Below are 20,742 nucleotides of genomic sequence, written 5' to 3'. Positions count from 1 at the left end.
ATCTTCTGCTACTGACTGCATGGGAAAATAGAAAGAACAAATAATAATGCCCATTTGAGTTGCTTCATTTAAGACTTCCATCTTGACAAAATTCTCAAACTTCTTGTTTCTATGCCACACCCAGTGATGCTCAGATGTTACTCCCAACTCACTGTTCAGGGGACCATGTAGTGCTGGCAACCTGGCTTTAATCCCTGGTATCACACACAATCCCCCAAACCCTGCCAGGGGTGATCCTTGAGCACAGAGCCAGGAATAAGCGCTGAGCACTGCCAGTGTGGCCCCCAAAACAAACAAACAAAAAGTATAGGCATAAGGAGACCCAAGGTTGAGCCCAAGGGGCCAGCATTATAGTACAGCAAGGAGGGCGTTTGCTTTGCATGTGGCCGACCCAAGTTTGATCCCCAGCATACCATATGGTTGCCCGAGCACCACTGGGAGTAATTCCTGAGTGCAGAGCCAGGAGTAACCCTGAGCATCATTTTAAGTACAAAACCCTTTAAGCAATAACCCCCAAATTTAATATGGTATTTAGGAAAATAATTTTGTCAGCATGTATTATATGCACATAGTACTATAGAAGTTGCTTACCATGTGGATTTAACTTTCCTTAGAGGAGAATTAAATAAAGATCATCGAGAACTTTAATTACAAAACAGGATACTTACTCTGCTTTCACTTTCAGCATTTCTTCAATCAACTTATCCTATAATAATAATAAAAAAATTAAGGTTGATTTTAGTTCTTAAATATTAGTTTAAAAAGATTTTTTTAAAAGATTGAAAATAACTATTCTTCCTCATGGTAGCACTGTCGTCCCATTACTCATCGATTTGCTCGAGTGGGCACCAGTAATGTCTCCATTGTGAGACTTGTTACTGTTTTTGGCATATCGAATATGCCACGGGTAGCTTGCCAGGGTCTGCCAGTGGGCAGGATACTCTCAGTAGGTTGCCAGGCTCTCTGAGAGGGACAGAAGAATCGAAACCAGGTCAGCCGCGTGCAAGGCAAATGCCCTACCCGCTGTGCTATCGCTTCAGCCCTCATGGTAATAAAATCAATTAAACCAATATCCTTTCTACAATCCCAGGTGTACCCTACCCCATCTCCTCAGCCCCCCAGCCCCAAGTCAATGTGAATGGCTTCAAGTCATTTCACACTTGCTTCCAAATAGGCAGTTTTGTGTGGAGATGCTGAGCATAAGCTGTTTATCAGTTATGAGTGTCACTGTCCACTATGTCAAAATACACGTGGCTTGCCAAATGGAAATACCGAAAAAAGATGTCTAAATAACTTCTAAAATACATAGCCAGGGTCAGAGTGATAGTACAGTGGGGAAGATGTTTGTCTTGCACACAGCCGACCTGGGTTCGATCCCAAGCATCCCATATGGTCCCCTGAGCACCACAGAAGTAACTCCTGAGTGCACAGCCAGGAATAACACGAGTATTGGGTGTGACACAAAAAGCAAAAAACAAATAAAATTTTAAAAATACATAGCCATAAATGTTAAATATAATCTACATACTTGGATGAAGAATAAAGTTATACTTAAAAACATCATACTTTAGCAAGTTTTTCTTTCATAACTTCTTCTAGTTCATTCTTCAGCTGATGATAAGCTGGATGATTCTGTTCACTGCAGATCAGGAAGGAAAGATGAGAAGTACTATCAACTGTGTTCAAGTATCAATATCATACCTAGTATACACAGCGATGCCAAGTTGTGGAAAAGAAAAAGCTAACTCATTCCATCAAATCAGCACAGTTGATGTGAATTGATACAGAAAGATAAATAAAATGTCCAGAATTCAGGATTCTTCCCATACAAAAGTGAGATGAGCAAAGCTGGAGAATCTTAAAACAAGGATTGGTTGAAAATAAGTAGAAACTGTGTTAAGAGCAACGCCAGCTAAGATCAATGGGAGCAAAGTTGGGCTTCTGGAAAGGAAAGCAAGTCTGGTGTATAGGGGCCAGCAATAGCACAGCGGGGAGGGCGTTTGCCTTGCACGCTGCTGACCCAGGTTCAATTCCCAGCATACCATATAATCCTCTGAGTACCACCAGGAGTATTTCCTGAGTGCAGAACCAGGAGTAACTCCTGTGCATCACCGGGTGTGACCCAAAAAGCCAAAAAAAAAAAAAAAAAGAAGAAGTCTGGTGTGAAGATAACAGTGGTCATCTCTGGAGATAGGAGGGTCCCTCAGCCTGGTCCGGCCCCGAGTCCCTGAATACCCCTTGCACCTGCCGGAGTTTCATAGTTGGTAATTTTCTAATGATGAGCAGCTTCTCAAGTGACACCAGGAAGGATGGTTCCCAAGCAACAGACAAAAATCTCTTCATGAAAAATAAACATTCCTTTGTACAAAGAAAATTATATTCTGGATGTCAGAGAGATAGCTCACAGGGACTGGAGTTCATGTTGGGTATGAGAAAAACCCCTAGTTTATCTCTAGCTCCACTAGGCCTCCCAGAGCACCACCATTAGCTGGGCCCATATGTCACTGTGTCACGAACAAGCACCCCAGCCAAGTATTACTGGAACTGGTCCCTATTCCTCTTGGCCACTAACTGGGAGTCCTCCTCACCTGTCCCACAACTAAGAAAATTATATTCTGGGTAATAAATCAGTCTCGTGTGAATTAGTTTTATTTGGGGGTGGGCGACACCTAGCAGTGCTCAGGGGACCATACAGTGCTGGGGACATCAAATTGAGGTTGGCCACATGTAAGGCAAGCGCCTTAACCCTGCATTATTTCTCTGGCCGTTTTATGTGAACTAGATTAAAGTGATACTGACCAGGTGAGGAAAATGAACCAACTTTCTGGGCCACAGATGTAGCTCAGCGAGAGCACTTGCCCTGCACACATGAGGTCCAGGGTTCAATCCTCAGCACCACAGAATAATAGATCAAAAATTTATGTGGGCAGCTAACCCCTACATCCCATAGAGAACCTATTATACACTTCCCTTTTTTTTGCTTTTTGGGTCACACCTGGCGATGCTCAGGGGACCACATGGGATGCTGGGAATCGAACCCGGGTTGGCCGAGTGCAAGGCAAACGCACTACCCGCTGTGCTATCACTCCAGCCCTATTATACGCTTCTTGAGGAAATCTCTCTCACCAGTAAGGAAAGATCAATTCCTGAAGGAAAATAGAACAGTTTCTTTCCTTTAATGAAGCTGGCAACCTAACAAAAACAGTAATGAGACCTCAATGGGAAAAACACTTAAACTCATAAGGGGGTAAATGTTTTCTGTGTTCTAATTCAGAGCTGAACAAACTCTGTCAAGACCCAACAGAAATAGAAGCACAATAGACTACTGGAAGCTCACCAGTCTTCGTCCCAGTTATTTGAAGGATGTACAATGGTCCAATAGAATTTTATTATTACTAAACAGGCCGTGGGCTCCACTTAACCTCTGGACTGTAGTTTTCCATTAATGTAATCTTTCATGAAAAAGGTCATGCATTGCTTCTCACATGAGGAACATCAGAGTATAAAAATATTTATGGTTCTATAAATGAGCTGGTAGCAGATTCTATCCCATGCTCTAGTTCTTGATAAAATACAGTCCCAGTCAAATGCCTTTCTTTAACAAGTCTGGATAGGCTGTACCTTGACTTGAGCTGCCCGCACCGAAACAACCTAGAAAAGGAAGTGGCATCGCCAGACGGTGGAGCTACTCCAGCATGTCTGCTTCCCACCCCGGGAGAAGTGCTGAGGAGCAGACTACTAGCAGGTCACAAATGACCGCCCTCGGAAGGCCACTGGACTGTGTGTCACAGAATGCTTCCAGACAGAGATGGGGAGGGCAGAAATGGAGGGCTGTTCTCTAAGACCTGGAAACAGCAGAACAGCAGCATCTCTGGTCTGGCAAGCGGAACTGAGGAAGGCCTCGAGCGAATACTGACACCCTTGGAGTCACTCTGAGCAGCTGCATGTTACAGAATTCATAACTCCGACCCCTCATTCAGAAAGTGAATCAGACCCACCTGTCAACTTAGTCCTATACCAAGTTCCTCCCCACAGGGAAAGGTTTTTTTCCCCTTTCTCTTCTCCTTTCCAATAAACTCTTCTACCACATTAAAAAAAAAAAAAAAGACCCAGTATTCCAGGGGCTGGAGCAACAGTAAGAGCAGATATGGTACTTGCCTTGCATGCAACTAACCCAGGTTTGATCTCTGGTTCCTCTTAAACCCCCAAACCTCACGGGGAGTGATCTCTGAAAACAGAAGCCCTGAGCACTGCCAGGTGTGGCCCCCAATCAAATGAAAAACCGAAAACAGACCAACCTATTCTACCCACTACATTTACAACTGCCCTTGGAGTGACTCTCCACTGACTCGCTGTCAGGAGCACGTTATAAGGAGGTTCAGTCTATAAAGCACCTGCAGGAGAGACCATTCCCCTTGCTTTATTCTGAGAAAACTGAGACACTAACCATTCAAAACTATGTGCCCACAGTCATCAGACTTTTAAATGTCAGACAGAGGAGATAGTCTGATGTGTTTGTCCCTGCCACTAGGAAACTGCCCTCGCTGAACCCAACACACACAGAGACAAATGTTCCTTTGGAAACCCCCTGCCCAGGAGTCCAAGGATTATAGAAAATCATCCCTTTTCCATTTGTGTTTTGTACCTGGGCCACACCCCAATGGGTGCAGGGGAAGGGAGCAGGGGACCATACGGGATTGCCCGGGATAAAACCTGGGCTGGCCTACTGCAAGGCCTGTCCACTGTACTGTCTCTCCAGCCCCAGATCTCTCCTATTCTGTAAAAGCTCCCATTCTGGAGAAACCAATGACTGCATTAGACTGGCCTCACAAGCCATGGAAAGAGTCTCCTGGGGAAGTGGGAAACACAGGACATACAAACTGTCACCCCATTCCACCTCCCTCACTGACGCCCTCTCCAGGCAGCCGAGAGTCCAGCTCACCCTCACCTGCTGTCCTCTTTCTTTTCAATATCATCCAGCTGGCCCTGCAGAAGCCAGTTCTTCTCTCTCAACTGTTCAGCTTCTAGGCGGAGGTTTTCCATTTCACACAACTGTTCCTAGTGATACAGCAAATCACATCCTTTCAGAAAATGACATTTAGTCCAGGAAGGTGACTGAAGCAAATATGTCTGTGTTCATTTGTCCCTGGCACAGAACACTACACTGCACATAGACCCAGGGACCAGAGGTGTGGCTCCAAGAGAAGTGGACGTCTTGCTGTGTGAGGGCCTGCCTGTGTGAAGTCTTGGCCTGTGTGAGGGCCTGATCTGTGCCTGTGTGAGGAAATTTTAATTCATTTTTATATCCACAGTGTATTAATAGTCTCTTTTCAGTATTGCACAATTTCTTCTGTATGGGAAATGACAAAGTCTCACTTTGGTAATTTGATTCTTAGTATATTTTCATTAAAAAACTAAAAACAAAACAATATACTACAGCTCATTCTTCAGAATACTTAACTGAACTTGAAAACCAAGGGTAAATTCGTCTAGAAAAAAATGTTTGTCCACAATGAGTGTCCTCCCTGCTCCCCCCAGCCCCCACAACAATCTTCTTGTCTACTATTAATTTATTTTAACCTGACCCAACTTCTCCTAAGTTATGCTGGTTTGGATAACAGCCACATTCCGAAGGTAGCAGCACACTGGGAGCTGCCTTAAATTGAAAGGCCAAGAGCAGGGGCGGGAAGGTAAGGGGATTAGGGTACCCAACCCCAATTCAATCCCTGGCACACATGGCTTTCCCACTGCGGCCCAATACCTGGTGTCACTGTGCTTTGATGAATAATTATGTTCTGGAACAGAAACTGCACAACAATGACCACACAAGCTCACTGCACTCCTCTGTGAGACACCACATCCTCCCTGCCATGCCCCCTGCCCCCCCAACTCCTCAGGGACAACTTCACCCACCTCCCGCCACTATGGGTTAATCCAAAAACTTCCCACTACACCCATCCCAAAGACCTTGGTTTGAGAAAGGTTTGTTTTGTGTGTGTGTGTGTGCGCGCGCGCGCGTGCATGCACACATGTGGGAAACAGGTTAAGGAGGATCATTCCACCCAACCAGGCTGCCAGTCTGCACTGCTCAGGAGATCAGATGCAGTGCCAGGGATCGAATCAAGGTAAGGCAAGAGCCTGACGCCCAATACTGTCTCTCTAGCCATTGGAGAAGTATTTTTCACTAACAGATAAAATCAAGTCTTTTACATATAGAGTGCCTACTAATCAATTTTTTTCTTTTTAAAAAAAGGTCATCCATTTAGTAAATAGAAAAATGGGTGAAGAATTCATAGAAATTTTTTTTAGAAAACCAAGATTTCCACGCCTAACATGAGAAATACAAACTAAAAAGTACAATGGCCTAACATGCTTTAGAACTGCAGGGCAGCACTGTGAGGTGAGGCCAAGGAGGTGGGCTCAGCCCTCTGCTGATGAAGTGGAAACTGGTCCTGCCTGCATGACCTGACTCCTGTGTGTGAAAAACAAATGGTACAGGGAGCAAACGCTTATAGACTTGGATCCACATGCACCGAAATGCTCTGGAGATCATGGCAGACATGGACTCCGGGCTAGCAAATGAGGGAACTGAAACCAGCAGCAAGGGGAAGGCTTTTCCCACCTTACCTATGGGATTTTGTGCTTTTTCAATTCTGTATTCTCAATAAACATGAAAATACTGCTTATTCAGAAATTTCAGTCTAGGGCCAGGGAGGTGGCTCCCAGGGGAGGCAAGAAACTTCGCAGGCGCAGGTCCCAGGTTTGAGACCCAGCCCTGCATGGCTCCAACATCTGCCAGGCCTGGCCTTGGTGGGCCTCAGCACTGCATTGCTGGGATGGCCCAACAGTCCAGCTGCACCGCCAGGCCCACACTCATCTGGCGTGGCCCCCACCACTGCTGGAAGCCCCACCCACTGCCTGCCCCATTTTATTTATGGAAAAATTACCTTTATTCTGAGGATTTCAGCATTTTTCACTTCTCTCTCTTCATTTAGCTTTGTTACGAGGTGTTGCAATGAAATCATAGAAGCTCTTCCATCTTCTATCTCTTGTTCTTGTGTTTCAAGCAGTTTTGCCAAATGTGCTTGAAAATGAGGTGGTGTTTTAGGGCTCTAAAATAAAAATCAAATTTTCTCCAAATATCCATTAAGTCATGTCATAAACATTTCACTTTTAATAGTTATGCTAAGCACATAGAAATTACTCAGGGTACTTAGCTTATTATTCTAATTCTTGACCAAGTCAAACGGAGGATGGTAGATACATCTTTTATCAAGTGAAAAGCAGAAAAGATATTCGTGAAAAGCATTTTTCAGTAGACTTCAGTAATTTTCAAATGTTTGTCACTCACAAAACCATTTCTCTGAAATGTGCTTTACCTAAAAGAGTGGAAAATACCTGGGGATACTCAGCAGAATCCATTACATATTCTAGTTGCCTCATTTTGGAGTTATATTCATTCTTTTTCTGTTCTACTTCCTTGTCTTTTTGGCTTAGCTGGGAAAATTGAACAGAGACACGGAAGCAAGTTAGAAAAGGAAATGCAGCACATGACTCAATCAGAACAAGCAAGCTCCCATGAGATATTTACTTTCCAGAAACAGACTATTAACTTAAAAAGGACCAAGATATTAAAACAAAACCGTGCAATTTTTGTTTTGTGGATTTGGGGGTCACACCCACTACTCAGAAGCTACTTGCTCTGTGCTCTGGAGTCGCTCCTGGCAGTGTATCCTGGGGATGGACTTGGGATTTTCCTGTGTGAAAAGCATGCTTTCCGATCTGGGGCTCTGTCTCTGGCCCAACCATGGCAAATTTAAGTTTGTTTATTTTGGTTTCGGGGCCACACCAGAGATATTCAGGGCTTACTCCTGGCTCTGTGTCCATATGGGGTACTGGGGATCAAAGCTGGGCCAGGCATGTGCAAGGCAAGCGCCTTACCCGCTGCACTATCTCTCTGGGCACTGTGTCAATTTTTTTTTCTTTTTAGGTCACACCCGGCAATGCACAGGGGTTACTCCTGGCTCATGCTCTCAGGAATCTCCTGGTGGTGCAGGGGGGACCATATGGGATGCTGGGAATCGAACCTGGGTTGACTGCATGCAAGGCAAACGCCCTCCCCGCTGTGCTATTGCTCCAGCCCCGCTGTGTCGATTTTTAAAGTAGTAAGTTATAAAAACTGGAGTTGCCTTTCATATCATCTACCTTAGGACAGAGGTAAAAAGTACATGCTTAACAATTATACATATCTAGTTTCTCCTGCCCCTCCCGACTCCAGTCCTGACCACGCGTCCGTGCACCTCACCTCCTGCTGCAGTTCCTGAATCAGAGTTTCTTTCTTGCTCAGCTCCTCCTGAGCCGCCTGCATTAGCCCCGAGTGCTTTTTGGAGGCCTCGGTGAGCAGGTTCAGTTGTTCAGTGGCATGAGCCAGGTCCTCACAAAGCATATCCCTCTGAAAGGTGACAAGATCCACAAAACAATTTAACTAGGGTCCTCTAATAAAGATTCACAAAAAATATTAGGTATGATTTTCAAAAGCTAATTTACTTTTTTAGTGGGGAGCAAACCTGGAGGTACTCAAGAATCATTCCTGGTGGGGCTCAGGGGACCATACACAGTGCCAGCCAGGATCCAATCAAGTTCAGCTTTGTGCAAAGCAAGCACTTTTTAACCCCTGTAGTACAGTTCCAGCCCCCTGAATATTATTTTGTTTTGGGGCCACACTTGGCAGGCTCAGGGGACCATATGGGATGCTGGGGATAGAACCCAGGTCAGCTGCGTGCAAGCCAAGTGCCTTAGCTGATGTACTATCTCTCTAGCCACCTGAAAAGTTAATTTTTAGGTAAAAACTTTTAGAGATTAATATTACAGTAAATAGTCTATGTAGCCCATTCTGTTTAACTGCATTCTCCCCTCCCCTTTCCCAGAATCTAAAAGCTTATATGTCTTTCCTTCAGGAAATCAATGCATAGGTCTCTACCTTTGATGAGTGCCTCAGTCAGCTGTGAACTACCAGACTATGATACACTGTCATCAGGCATTCAAATTTCAGGGGGACTAACCAATGGAAAATTGCGAAGGACTCAATTCTGGTAGGCTGTACACACAATTCCCGTTATGTCTGCAGCATATATAATCTACCAAATCAGAGCACAACCTATTTGCTTTGACTATTTAAAAGGTGCACACACATCTGCAAACATACACTCAAGTGTCTAAATACCCATCACTTGATACAGCCCAGTGCAGCACTGCACACTCAGGCTTAGCACATCAGCCTCATCTTTACTTCAGCAGCAACTCGACTTCACAGCACAGCTGTCCCGGAACTTGAGCCATCATTAAATGTCCTGGCACGTTGGCTGATGAGGAATTTCCTACCACGGGCACTTAATTCTCAGCTCTATTCTTTCCTAACTCCGCCCCCGCCCACTGTTGCTGCTGTCACTATCACAATGAGCAGAGGCTGTGGTGTCCACATGTGCTCACAAAGTGCTCACAGGCGCTGGTCATGGCGCCCACTGGCTCTTCAGTTGTGGCACCCTGTGTGGCACTCACACTTCGGGCTGCTGTTCCTACCCAGGACAGCAGACGTTGGAGCTGCTCAGCATGGGAGGCCGCTGGGCACTTGGTCTTGTCCAGCAGGGATCTGCGGCCCTGTGCTATTCCCCTCGGCCTTCCCAGTCTAAATTATTTCTTCAGGCTAAATTTCTAAAAGGGGAAGCCTAAATGGAAGACTGAAGGCTGTGTTTCCAAAGAACCTCCCCAAAGAATGAATGTAAACTTCAGTAGAGGTTTAAGTACTTTGATCTTCTCTGTGTATCTGCTCGTTGAAATAGTTATCACTGGTATGATCTTTAAATATTGCTCTTATTGCAGTAAAGTTTTTTAGGGGGTGATACCTGACTGGGCTCATAGGCAGTTTTGACTCGACCGCACATGAAAGATCACCTCTGTCAAATGTGGGCCTGCCACATTGCTCGGCTCTGTCATCCACAAGAAGAACCTGAGGCTCATCTTCTCTCCTGCCTCGACCAGACTATGAGGAGGACAGTAACACTGTACCACTGTGTGGTTTCTAAGAGACAGCTGATCCTCGAGAACCTTCCCAACACACAGAAACCAGTGTCTCCACCTCAACAGTGGCACCAGACTGGCCACTCCCGACTGTGCCCCTGGCCGCATACTCCACGAACACCCCGAGCTGCCAAGTTCTGTTCAAGTACTCTCCTCAGAGAAGCGCTTGGAATCCCCCAGGTCTGACAATCATCTCCCTCCTACACTTTCGTATTCTCACATCACCATAATAGTTATTTCTTAAATTGCATGGTGTGATTTGAGGCAAAGATTTTCAATTTTTCTCTGACTCCCAAATGCCAATCTAAGTATAGGTCTTAGAGTATTTGAATTCAATAAAGATTTGCCATTAGGAAATCTATTGGGTCACCACTAAGAAAAAAGGCTGCTGGAGGCAGTGATGGACCAACATTTCCCGTCTCCCCGCCCCCTTGGGGTCTTGGCTGTCATGCCCATGAACTGCCTTAGGGCATGACTTAAGAACGTCACTGGCCTTGATCCAGAGATTCACAGATAAATCACAAAATGCATCAGCTCCCTACAAAGATGTCTCCAGATCCAAATCATTTACAATTTTAGAATTTTCCAGGAGCGCATGGCCACGAAAGTGGCTGCATGACCTCTCATGATATTCATAATAAGCAATAGAAAATATATTATCTAGCATCTGCCTGTGGTAGGCAGGATTGAATGGTGGTGAAACAATTCAAAATAATGGTGATGGGAAGGTGTAATGGTAGTGGGATTGGTGCTGGAATATTGAATGTAATCAATTAATGGTGAGCAACATTACTGTATCACTGTTATCCCATTGCTCATCGATTTGCTCGAGCGGGAACCAGTAACGTCTCCATTGTGAAACTTCTTGTTACTGTTTTTTTTTTTTTTTTTTGGGCATATCGAATACACCACGGGTAGCTTGCCAGGCTCTGCCGTGTGGGCGAGATACTCTCAGTAGCTTGCCGGGCTCTCTGAGAGGAGCGGAGGAATAGAACCCAGGTCGAACCCAAATGCCCTACCCGCTGTGCTATCGCTCCAGCCTGTGAACAATCTTATGAAAATAAAAATTTAAAAATTAAAAAAAAAAGAAAGCAACATAAAAGTATTTAGTCTGTTGAAAATACCTAGAGAGAATTCACAAAAGGGAATACATAATATATAAATATATATATATTATATATAGCTTTACGCTCCTTCCATCATTTAACAGTACTGATTAATTTTTAAAATTTTAAAATGATAAATTTATAACCATTAAAAAAACCTTAAAACCTACTAATCTCTGGGAGGGCCTATTCTGCAAAGCCCAAATTCATGAGGGCATGTTGCTCAAACAAAACAAGACAAAAAAACCCCTACATACAAGAAGCAAGCTTGAGATATTTGATAACCAGCCATTCCACACTGCCAAGACTGCATCTGAGTCAATGCACTTTCTACTGAGCTCCTTTTGGAAAGAGGATCCTTCAAAGGAACTTAGCATGCTGCAGGAACAGAATAAAAATATATGAAATCCATAAACGCTCAAATTTTCTTTTTATCATTTTCCAATTACTCTCAGGAAAAGGGCTCTGATTTCTTTAGTAATAACTTCCATATATACTTAGACACAGGGATAATTTACAAAGTGAAACAAGAGTCATGATATGTTAACATCTACCTCTATATCCTCAGAGAATATTCTCAGTCTTAGGGTTTCTTTCAGTTCCAGGATCTCTGTTTCCTGTTTCTTAACCAACTCTTTGCTCTCTTCTTTGTCCGCCAAAGCCAAGTTGTATTTGCACTGCAGAGAACAAGTCATGAAACAAAAGCTGTTTTGGCTTGATGACTGTTCACAGACTGAAATGATGGTGAGTCTGAAGGGGGGAGGGAGTGTGCAACTCACACAGGTACCAGTGACAAAGCCCCCGTCAGAATACCTATGGGGTGCCACGAGTTCCAAGGCTGAGGAATGAAGGGCAGTGACAGAAACCTTCATTGTGACCCAAGGGAAGGTAGAAGCATTATCGTTTAGCTATACGCAAGAGAAACAAGTACTTTAGGAAACTAAAATGTCCAATGAAAGAAAAATTCTGTATTATCATTTGTTTTTTTTTGTTGTTTTTTTTTTTTTATTTTTGGGTCACACCCGGCGATGCACAGGGGTTACTCCTGGCTCATGCACTCAGGAATCACTCCTGGCGGTGCTCGGGGGACCATATGGGATGCTGGGATTCTAACCCGGGTCGGCCGAGTGCAAGGCAAATGCCCTATCCACTGTGCTATTGCTTCAGCCCCTGTATTGTCATTTCTAAAGGAACCTAAATAATTTTTTTTTAATATTGAAGGAAACACCAGATAAACTTAGCTGTCACAGGTGCAATTGCTGTTTTGGCTTCAGTTTGGACCAACCACTCCCACATGATGGAGCCAGTACTGGGCCCAAGTGAGTAAAATCTGGAAACACAGCAGCTAGTGCTTCCTCTGGAGATGCACCCAGAAGGCGGGCAAGGCAAGACTAAAAAATCCCATAGATGCAGAAATCTGGTGCGCTTGCACTAGTATTTCCAAACCTTTTAAACACAGACTCGTTTTTCTGACAGAGCCTGTGACATGTACTTCACCCTCCAATGTTTCATCTTGTCGGAAGCAGTACTTACATTAATGTCCTTCAGTTCTTGCTTCAGGGCATCTGTCGTTTCCGCTTTCTCACAGGCGGATGCTCGCAGCTCCTGAATCTGGCTCATGAGGTCAGCTAAAGCTTCCTGATGAGTGAAGGAAGCGATTACTCCCAGTGACTTTTAGGCCAGGGCTTGGGGTTACGGCTGAGGGATAAAGTGTCTGCCTGGCATGTGGGGGGCAAGTTAGACCCCTGGCACGGCCCCACACAAAAAACATGGCGTTTGATCACTGCCCCACACAAAAACATGTGAAGAGACCTCTCTGTTGTATCCCAAGCAGCTGAATGTGAGCAATGAAACCAAACGTGGGACTCCTGGGCACTGAGTAACAACAAAAAGAGGAATAAATGGAAAGCGAATGGGAGGAAACTTTTTTTTTTTTGCTTTTTGGGTCACACCCGGCGATGCTCAGGGGTTACTCCTGGCTCTGCACTCAGGATTTACTCCTGGTGGTGCTTGGGGGACCATATGGGATGCTGGGAATCGAACTCGGGTTGGCCGCGTGCAAGGCAAACACCCTACCCGCTGTGCTATTGCTCCAGCCCCAGGGAGGAAACCTTTTTGCTGGTTTTTTTTGAGCCTGTGAACCACTCCTGTCTGTGTTCAAGGAACCGTAGTGCTGGGGGTTAAAACTGGGCCTCCTACATACAAAGGACGTGCTCGAGCCTCTTGAGCTAGCTCTCTAGCTTCCAAAAGGATCACTGTTAGGAGTAGGGAGTGCAGAGAGGCACCACAAAGCAGTGCTCAGAGATTACTCTTGATTCCGTGCTCAGAGATCACTACTGGTGGGGCTTGGAGGACAGTGTGGGGTGCCATGGAATCAAACCCAGGTCAGCCTCTTGCAAGGTTCCCCAATTAATAGCTCTCCTGTTCCTCAACTTATATTTTAATAATTCTGTACTTGTAGTCATTTGCTTAACTTATTACTAATACTAGACATGAGGAATTTATACCTAATTTTATTCTTGCACATAAAGATTATTTTCAGTATTCTAAGTAAAGTCAACCCCTGGGACTTGAGAATTTGAACCATGGGACTCAGGCAGTAAGAAAGGGTCACACTAACCATTAGGGCAGGGTGTGTCCTGGAAACAATGACAGACCAATGTGTGGTGGGATAAAATAAAGAGGCATTCTCAAGCATCCATGGAAGATGAACAGCTGAGCGCACTATGGAAATGGTAACCACCCACTGCCCCGAAACAGGGACTGGAACACTGAAGCTGCATTTAGAGAGAAAAGGCAGCTTTCACCTCCACTTACCTTGTCAGCGTCTCTAGACTTCTCCAGAGAACTGATTACATTTTCTGAGGCTCGCAAACTCTCTTCTAGTTTCTGTACTTTAGCCGTCTGTGAAAAATATGTTCAAAAAATAATTAAATTACAAAATTAAACAACACATATGCATATTTTTAAAGAAGCAACTGCTATCTGATCTTCAAATTATACAGTATACACTAGAAGTATACTTCTATACTTTATAAATGACAGGCTGGGTTAAAAGACAGACTTTGAGGTCCTAACAGGAGACCAGCAATAAATTATGGTTATACACATCTGAGCGTTAGAACAGCAGAAGCTGATAAACAATATACCCAATTAGAAGTTCACCTTTGTAGTATCAATTTTAAGCCTACAAACACTGGAAAAAATTTTAAACTAAACCTTGTGAGACTCTCCCAGTTTTAGAGAGAGCATTCAGTACCTGCTGCTCACACTTGGTCATCTCTTTCTGTTTCTCCTGACGGACGATCTCAAGAACTTCTAAGATCTCTCTGGAAGAGAAGAATTTTCATTCCTGAGTTTATTCAATGAACTGAGTCAATTTGTACAGAGGAGATTCAAGGCTATGCAACTGGGCTTTATTTGGCAAGTGAGGTATTATGTTCTTGTCAGAAAATTTGAACCTGCTTGCTTCACAATTTTTTAAGAAAGTATTTTGTGGCACAAGTTTCTCTTCAGAGAACTCAGGACTCCCTAACATAACACATGCCAAATGCCATACAGAATTTGTGTATTACCTAGCTTTATGCTAGGACAAAACGGGGGATTCTTGTTCACTCTTTCCTCCAAATGTTATGGCATAATTTACAAAACAGTGCCTGGTTTGTAGATTATCACAAAATGTTTGAATAGATGATTAAATGTCCACTATCCACTTCCCAATGAGATTTGTGCATTCACTAGATCATGTAGTAATAACTGCTAAGACTGAGAGGAAACGTGCTCTCATAGTAAAAACTCTGTATGTGTTCACTGAATAAACAGATTCTGAATAATCATCCTGTTGGTCAAAGCCAAAAGAGGACGGGGTGGCCAAGGAAAGAAATGTGGAGAGAGAGGGAATAAGGACAATGGCATTTCTATTAAGGGACAAAGGGAAAATAAGTAGAGATCAACAACAGAGCTACAAATCAGTCCATACTTTCAACAAATCATTATAAAGCATCTTAGTAGACATACTGTGATTTGTTTATAGGTAGCCTTAAGTTGAGCACCAATAATTGTTACTCATTTTAAAAATTCCACAGGGGGGAAAAAAATCCATAGGAAAAAAATTTAATTCACTACATAATGGCACTGTAGCACTGTCATCCCATTGCTAATCGATTTGCTCGAACGGGCACCAGTAACGTCTCCATTGCGAGACTTGTTACTGTTTTTGGCATATTGAATATGCCACGGGTAGCTTGCCAGGCTCTCCTCGAGGGACAGAGGAATCAAACCTGGGTCGGCCGTGTGTAAGGCAAATGCTCTCCCACACAGTTTTAGCCAAACTACATAACTATTTACACAAAATAATCTAATACTCAATTTGGGCTGCATTAGAAAACTTTAGGAAATAGGGAAAAAAAACACAATAAGCTAGTAATGATATTAATCAGTTAATAGAAAATATAACTAGTACTCACTTAGAATTGTTTTCTTTATCTTCTTCAAATTGCAATAATAATTTGTTATTGCGTTCTTTTTCTGCCTCAAAAAGTTCCATCAAATTCTAAAAAACACATTAAATTTCAAGTGATTATTAACAGCAACATAGCCAAGAAACAAACACACTCTATGTGACTGACACAGAAAGTGACACCACTGGCCCTGCTTCCCAGTGCCAGTCACACTTCTGGGACAAATCCACTGATAAGCAATCTTCTGAGGTGGCAGCAATCAAGCCCAGGGTGTCACACTTGCAAAGAAACCATTCTGCACTGATTTATATTCCAATCCCCGCAACCTTCTTAACTTACATTCAGATCAGATTTTAGATTTTCATTTTCCTTTTTGCAGTTTTGGAGGTTTTTTGACAGTTGGTCAATTTCAAACTTCATTACTTCTTGTAAGTTCTCATAGGAATCCTGCAGGCAGGCTTTGCTCTCAAGAAGCTTTTCATTTTCCAATCTTTATCAGGAAAACATTTTTACAAGGGTAATTACAAACATTAAGTGTAGTTCTACTATTCAATTTATCTGAATGTAGTTCCCATCAGTAGACTACTTCCAACCGAGAGAAGTACTAAATTCCTAGTGGTACTGGGAACTGTCCATGGTGCTCAACATGGCAGCCCTAGACCACAAGACAGTGGGAAGACAGGGTGGGCATAGCAGTCTGGTGCCATAAGCTTCCTCATTCTCTCGCCCATCACGTACTTAATCCTCTGCAGTAGATTAGCACTGAGACCCACTGGGAGGGTTCTAGACTGTCATGTTAGGGACTGGCAATTACATACTATTTTGTTGGTCTTGTGGTTTAGGGGTCACACTCAGCAATGCTTGGGGGCAACTCCCAGTTCTGTGCTCAGGAACTACTTCCAGCAGTGCTCAGGGAACCAGGTGGTTTGAGGGCTCAAACTCAGGCCTCCTGTATGCAGAGCAGGAGCCCAGTTCGTTGAGCTCTTCTCTCGGGCCCCAGTTAGTTAGTACTGGTGACAGCTCAATCTAAGCATTCAGCACATGCTCTTCCTTCCTGAGAGAGCGGTTTTATTTTATTAAATTACACGTGTAGATTGATCTCAACAGGAGAGAAAAATCTCTCTACCATAGGCAGATCATTTCATTCACATAAGTATTCTTTACTACTTTCTACATTTTTATCCTCTTGGTCCCTTCACTGACGTACAAGGCCATGCCCAAACGACCAGAGCTCAGCCAAGAACTCTTCTTCAATCACTTGGCCTCTGAGGCTCCAAAAGAGATGTGACAGCATGTGTAAGAAGGTTGTAAGACACGGATCTATCTCGAAGCAAGAGTAGAAGGGGAAAATTTCCAGGTGATATCAATCAGTGGCTAAAGTTAGACTGACAGACTTAGACAGCACAGCATAACACATAATCTTATAATACCAACTAAAACTATAGAGCAGAAAGTGGTGGGGGCAGGGGAAAGAAGAGGGAGAGGATGTGCACTTGACAACACTGAGACTCAATCCAGTCTGTCCTTGGAACCAAAATTAGCCCTTGATGCTTCTGGTGTTGGGAGCCAATAAACTTTCCTTCTGTTAATTTAACTTGTCTCAATTGGGTTTCTAACGCTTGTACTTCAAGAAGTTCTGGATTGAAAACGAATCAGTCAACTTGAGACCGTCATAAAACAGCTCTACCTGACATTATCTAGTTGAAGCTGAGCCTGCATGTGTCTCTCAGAGAGGCTGTTGAGCTCCTTCTCCTGACTGTCTCGGAATGCACTGTATTCCAGTTTCGTTGAAGACAGCTCCTTGTCTGCAGAATGAAGAACAACTCGCAGATCATGCACCTCACTTTCCAAAACTATAAAAATAAAAATAAAAAATAAAGTCTTAATAGATTATTCTACAAAGTGAGTTAATCATTTTGACAAGTCTTTTTGACATAATTGGTAGAAAAAGTTAATGAGATAATTTTAAGTTAAACGACTAACAGGTATTGAGGAACACATACCGGAAACTCTTGCTCATGGGTTTCTGGCTTATGTCTACCAAATAAATGTTGTATGTTTCTGAACTGTAGCTTACTGGGCTTTTCTATACTTCATCACAATGCATCAAAATCTCAATATAAGAGGGAAAAGAAGGGCTGCGGAGAGTACAGGACGTGGGGCACTTCACTCGCACACAGCCACCCATGTTTGATCCCCTGAGCCCCCACCATAAGTGACCCCTGACCCCAGAGCCAGGAGTAAGCCTTGAGCACTGCCAAGATGTGGGCCCAAAACAACACAAAAATAAAGTGTTTGTTTTTAATGACCTAACATTTCATGTTGAAAAATCCCTTAGAATTGTGATATGATCCCTTAGGAATATGATATCATTACAACTTTGTCTGTTTGGGGATAGGAAGTGGGCTTGCTCCTTGTGGTGCTCTTGGAGGAAAAGGCAGTGCCAGAGAGGGAGCCAACACGCCCTGCAGAGAGACATGAGCCCAGTCCTTTACGCACCTTCCCCAGCCTCTCCTACAAGTTAGACACTGTGGAAACTGTGCAAACACCAATTAGAATAAGAAATTAGTAACTTTTCTCTTTGGTTTCATTTTTTGAAGCCACACCTGGCGATGCTCAGTGATCACTCTTGGCAGTACCAAAGGGACCATATGCTGTGCCACGGATCGAATCCGGAGCTCAGACACATGCAGGGCAAGTGCCTCTCCCATTCTACTGTCTCTCTTCCCCAGTAACATCTTTTTTCATTTTTGTAGGTTGGGAGGGAAATGAATAGAGACATACCTTCTATCCAATCATCTCTCCCAGACCTTGTCTTAATGTCCCAAAGTCTTATTACCAGAACAGGGAAGCAGCCCTGAACTAGGCTCAACGCTTTGGTTCCCAGCAACTTTTTAAATTAAAACCAGGGAACAGCTGGGTTGTTCTGTTTAGTTTGCTTTGTTATCACTTTACAAATTACTGCACAAACTTTCAAGGAGTATCCTGCCCGCACAGCAGAGCCTGGCAAGCTACCCGTGGCATATTCAATATACCAAAAACAGTAACAAGTCTCACAATGGAGATGTTACTGGTGCCCGCTCGAGCAAATCGATGAACAACAGGACGACAGTGCTACAGTGCTACAGTGCTACTTTCAAGGAGAAGAGAAGTATTAGAAATGATACTCTCTCATCTATGAACACATACACTTCATTATCAAAGTAGCATTAGCACATTCAACATACTTGCGTCTGTGTTTATGACCAGTCCAAGAGAAAAAAATCTTCCTTTATATCACCATTGCCACTGATAGCAAACTTAAAAGGATGAACCTCTAATAATGAAATTTTAAAAATACCCAATCAAAACCTATGGCGCACCGTGAATTCTATGTGGATAAGACAACGGGTGACAAACTCACTAAGATGACAAGGGTTTCGGGGTTTCAGTTGTTCCAACTTACAGTCATTCTTGATTTGAGTGTCCTGAAGCTGCTTCTCAAGAAGATTCAATTTTGAGAGATGTTCTTGCTGCTGCCTGGTCCACTCAGTTCTTTCTGATGAGAAAAGCTTTGGGAAGGAAACATTTTTACTGGAAAAAGAAGGCTGGCATGCTGAGAAACACACTTAATTACTTGTTTCTGTTTGCAATTTAAACAGTAAAATGTAGTGGCTCACTCCTCAACCCTTGTTATCTCTTACACACGCATCTCACTTGCTTGTCTCTATGTACTTTTGCTTGTTTCCTTCTACTGTGGAGAAACCCGTATTTTCTCTTGAGAACAGAAATATTTCTGCTTTTCTCTCCAATCACACCTTCCTAAATAAGTTCCAATAAAAACTATCTTGCTCCCCAAAACAGAAAAATTAATTTAAAAACAAAATCTTGCCAAGTAGAGGAAAACTGAATGACCCCAGACCATGCTAAAGAAAGGAGAGGGGCCGCTGCAGGCACCAGGCCAGAGTCTCACTTCTCAACAAACAGCAACAGAGCCAGTGAATTTTAAGTGGGCCAGTACTCAGATGAGGTAGGTCTGTCTGTCTCTCATTATCATAAGAGCAATCCCCAAAGAAAGAAGGAAACAGAAGTAGTCTTGACGAAGGCTTTGGGACATCATTTCTTCCTGTGATTCTCTCACGGTAGGGAAACGTTCTTGCTTTTTCTGAGTCCATGAGCTCACTCACCTCTTGCATTTGTGAAGAATGATGTTCCAGTTTGTCAATGTGCTGCTGAAGCTTTAGGTTTTTATGCTCTTCTTCATCCAACTTGACTTGAAGGGTACTCATTTTTTCCTGGAACACAAAAACATGTCAAAATTATTTTAGAACTCTTTACAAAACCCTATTTCATCTGCACATAAAAAGAAAATTAAAAAATCTATGAATAAAGGTATCACAGGTGAGAGTGAGACCAGAAGCCAATGTCAAAGACTATTTTACGACTTCTCAGCTTTAATATTATACTTGTAGACTAGCAAAGTAGAAAATTTTAAGGAAAGAAAGTGTCAAACTTTAACTCCTGGTACATTCAACAACCATCCTGAAACTGCTCAGAAGCTCTACAAATTCCATGGACTTACTTCCCAGAAAGGTTCCTATTCTCTGGAAAAGGAGAGTTTAAAGGATTTTGTATAGTCAAATTTTATGTACAGTAGTGAGGTAAATTATTTATTAACTCACTAAAATCAAGATAAATTTAAAAAAAATGGGAGAGGGATACCATACCCAGTGGTGCTCAGGGCTTACTCTGGCGGTGCTCAGGGATCACTCCAAATAAACTCAGGGGATTATACGGGATGTTGGGGATCAAGTTTGTGCAAGGAAGGAACACTTGCCCCAAAATAAACAATTTTAATATTACTGGCATAATAACAAGACCTGTCTAATTTCAATCAGGTAATTCAATTCTTTCACTTCTTTTAATTTTATTCCCCATTTGTTGTGCCTTTCCGCACTATACAGGCCTAGCTGTGCCCAGGAGCCACCAGGGTGAGCCCTGCAGGTGCCCAGGGCATGATGCCGGGAATCAAACTAGCACTAGCCTCACATTCCAGCACTTCAGCCTCTTCTCCCCACCCTGACCTGACTTTCCTTAGCAGCACAACACTGTGCCAGATA

General features: G+C 43.3%; 1 protein-coding gene and 1 non-coding gene across 2 annotated transcripts in view; both read right to left on the bottom strand.

Moving 5' to 3' along the window:
* Nucleotides 1–20,742, bottom strand: part of KIF15 (kinesin family member 15) — a 51,628-nt gene that overhangs the window by 1,450 nt on the left and 29,436 nt on the right. The window contains exons 18-32 of the mRNA XM_055136561.1: nucleotides 19,810–19,917; nucleotides 19,089–19,194; nucleotides 17,331–17,496; nucleotides 15,983–16,133; nucleotides 15,650–15,735; nucleotides 14,443–14,512; nucleotides 14,001–14,087; nucleotides 12,717–12,821; nucleotides 11,738–11,860; nucleotides 8,306–8,452; nucleotides 7,399–7,497; nucleotides 6,948–7,112; nucleotides 4,949–5,058; nucleotides 1,567–1,639; nucleotides 669–706 (exon numbers count right to left, since the gene is read on the bottom strand). Of these exons, the coding sequence (XP_054992536.1) occupies nucleotides 669–706; nucleotides 1,567–1,639; nucleotides 4,949–5,058; nucleotides 6,948–7,112; nucleotides 7,399–7,497; nucleotides 8,306–8,452; nucleotides 11,738–11,860; nucleotides 12,717–12,821; nucleotides 14,001–14,087; nucleotides 14,443–14,512; nucleotides 15,650–15,735; nucleotides 15,983–16,133; nucleotides 17,331–17,496; nucleotides 19,089–19,194; nucleotides 19,810–19,917 (1,634 nt within the window). The remainder of the gene's footprint in view (nucleotides 1–668; nucleotides 707–1,566; nucleotides 1,640–4,948; nucleotides 5,059–6,947; nucleotides 7,113–7,398; nucleotides 7,498–8,305; nucleotides 8,453–11,737; nucleotides 11,861–12,716; nucleotides 12,822–14,000; nucleotides 14,088–14,442; nucleotides 14,513–15,649; nucleotides 15,736–15,982; nucleotides 16,134–17,330; nucleotides 17,497–19,088; nucleotides 19,195–19,809; nucleotides 19,918–20,742) is intronic.
* On the bottom strand, nucleotides 18,392–18,525 carry LOC129404668 (small nucleolar RNA SNORA36 family). The gene has a single exon (XR_008630038.1). It is a non-coding gene; the product is annotated as a small nucleolar RNA SNORA36 family (small nucleolar RNA).

Source organism: Sorex araneus, chromosome 4, assembly GCF_027595985.1.
Source record: "Sorex araneus isolate mSorAra2 chromosome 4, mSorAra2.pri, whole genome shotgun sequence".
Taxonomy (NCBI): domain Eukaryota; kingdom Metazoa; phylum Chordata; class Mammalia; order Eulipotyphla; family Soricidae; genus Sorex; species Sorex araneus.
This window is presented reverse-complemented; position numbering and strand designations above follow the sequence as displayed.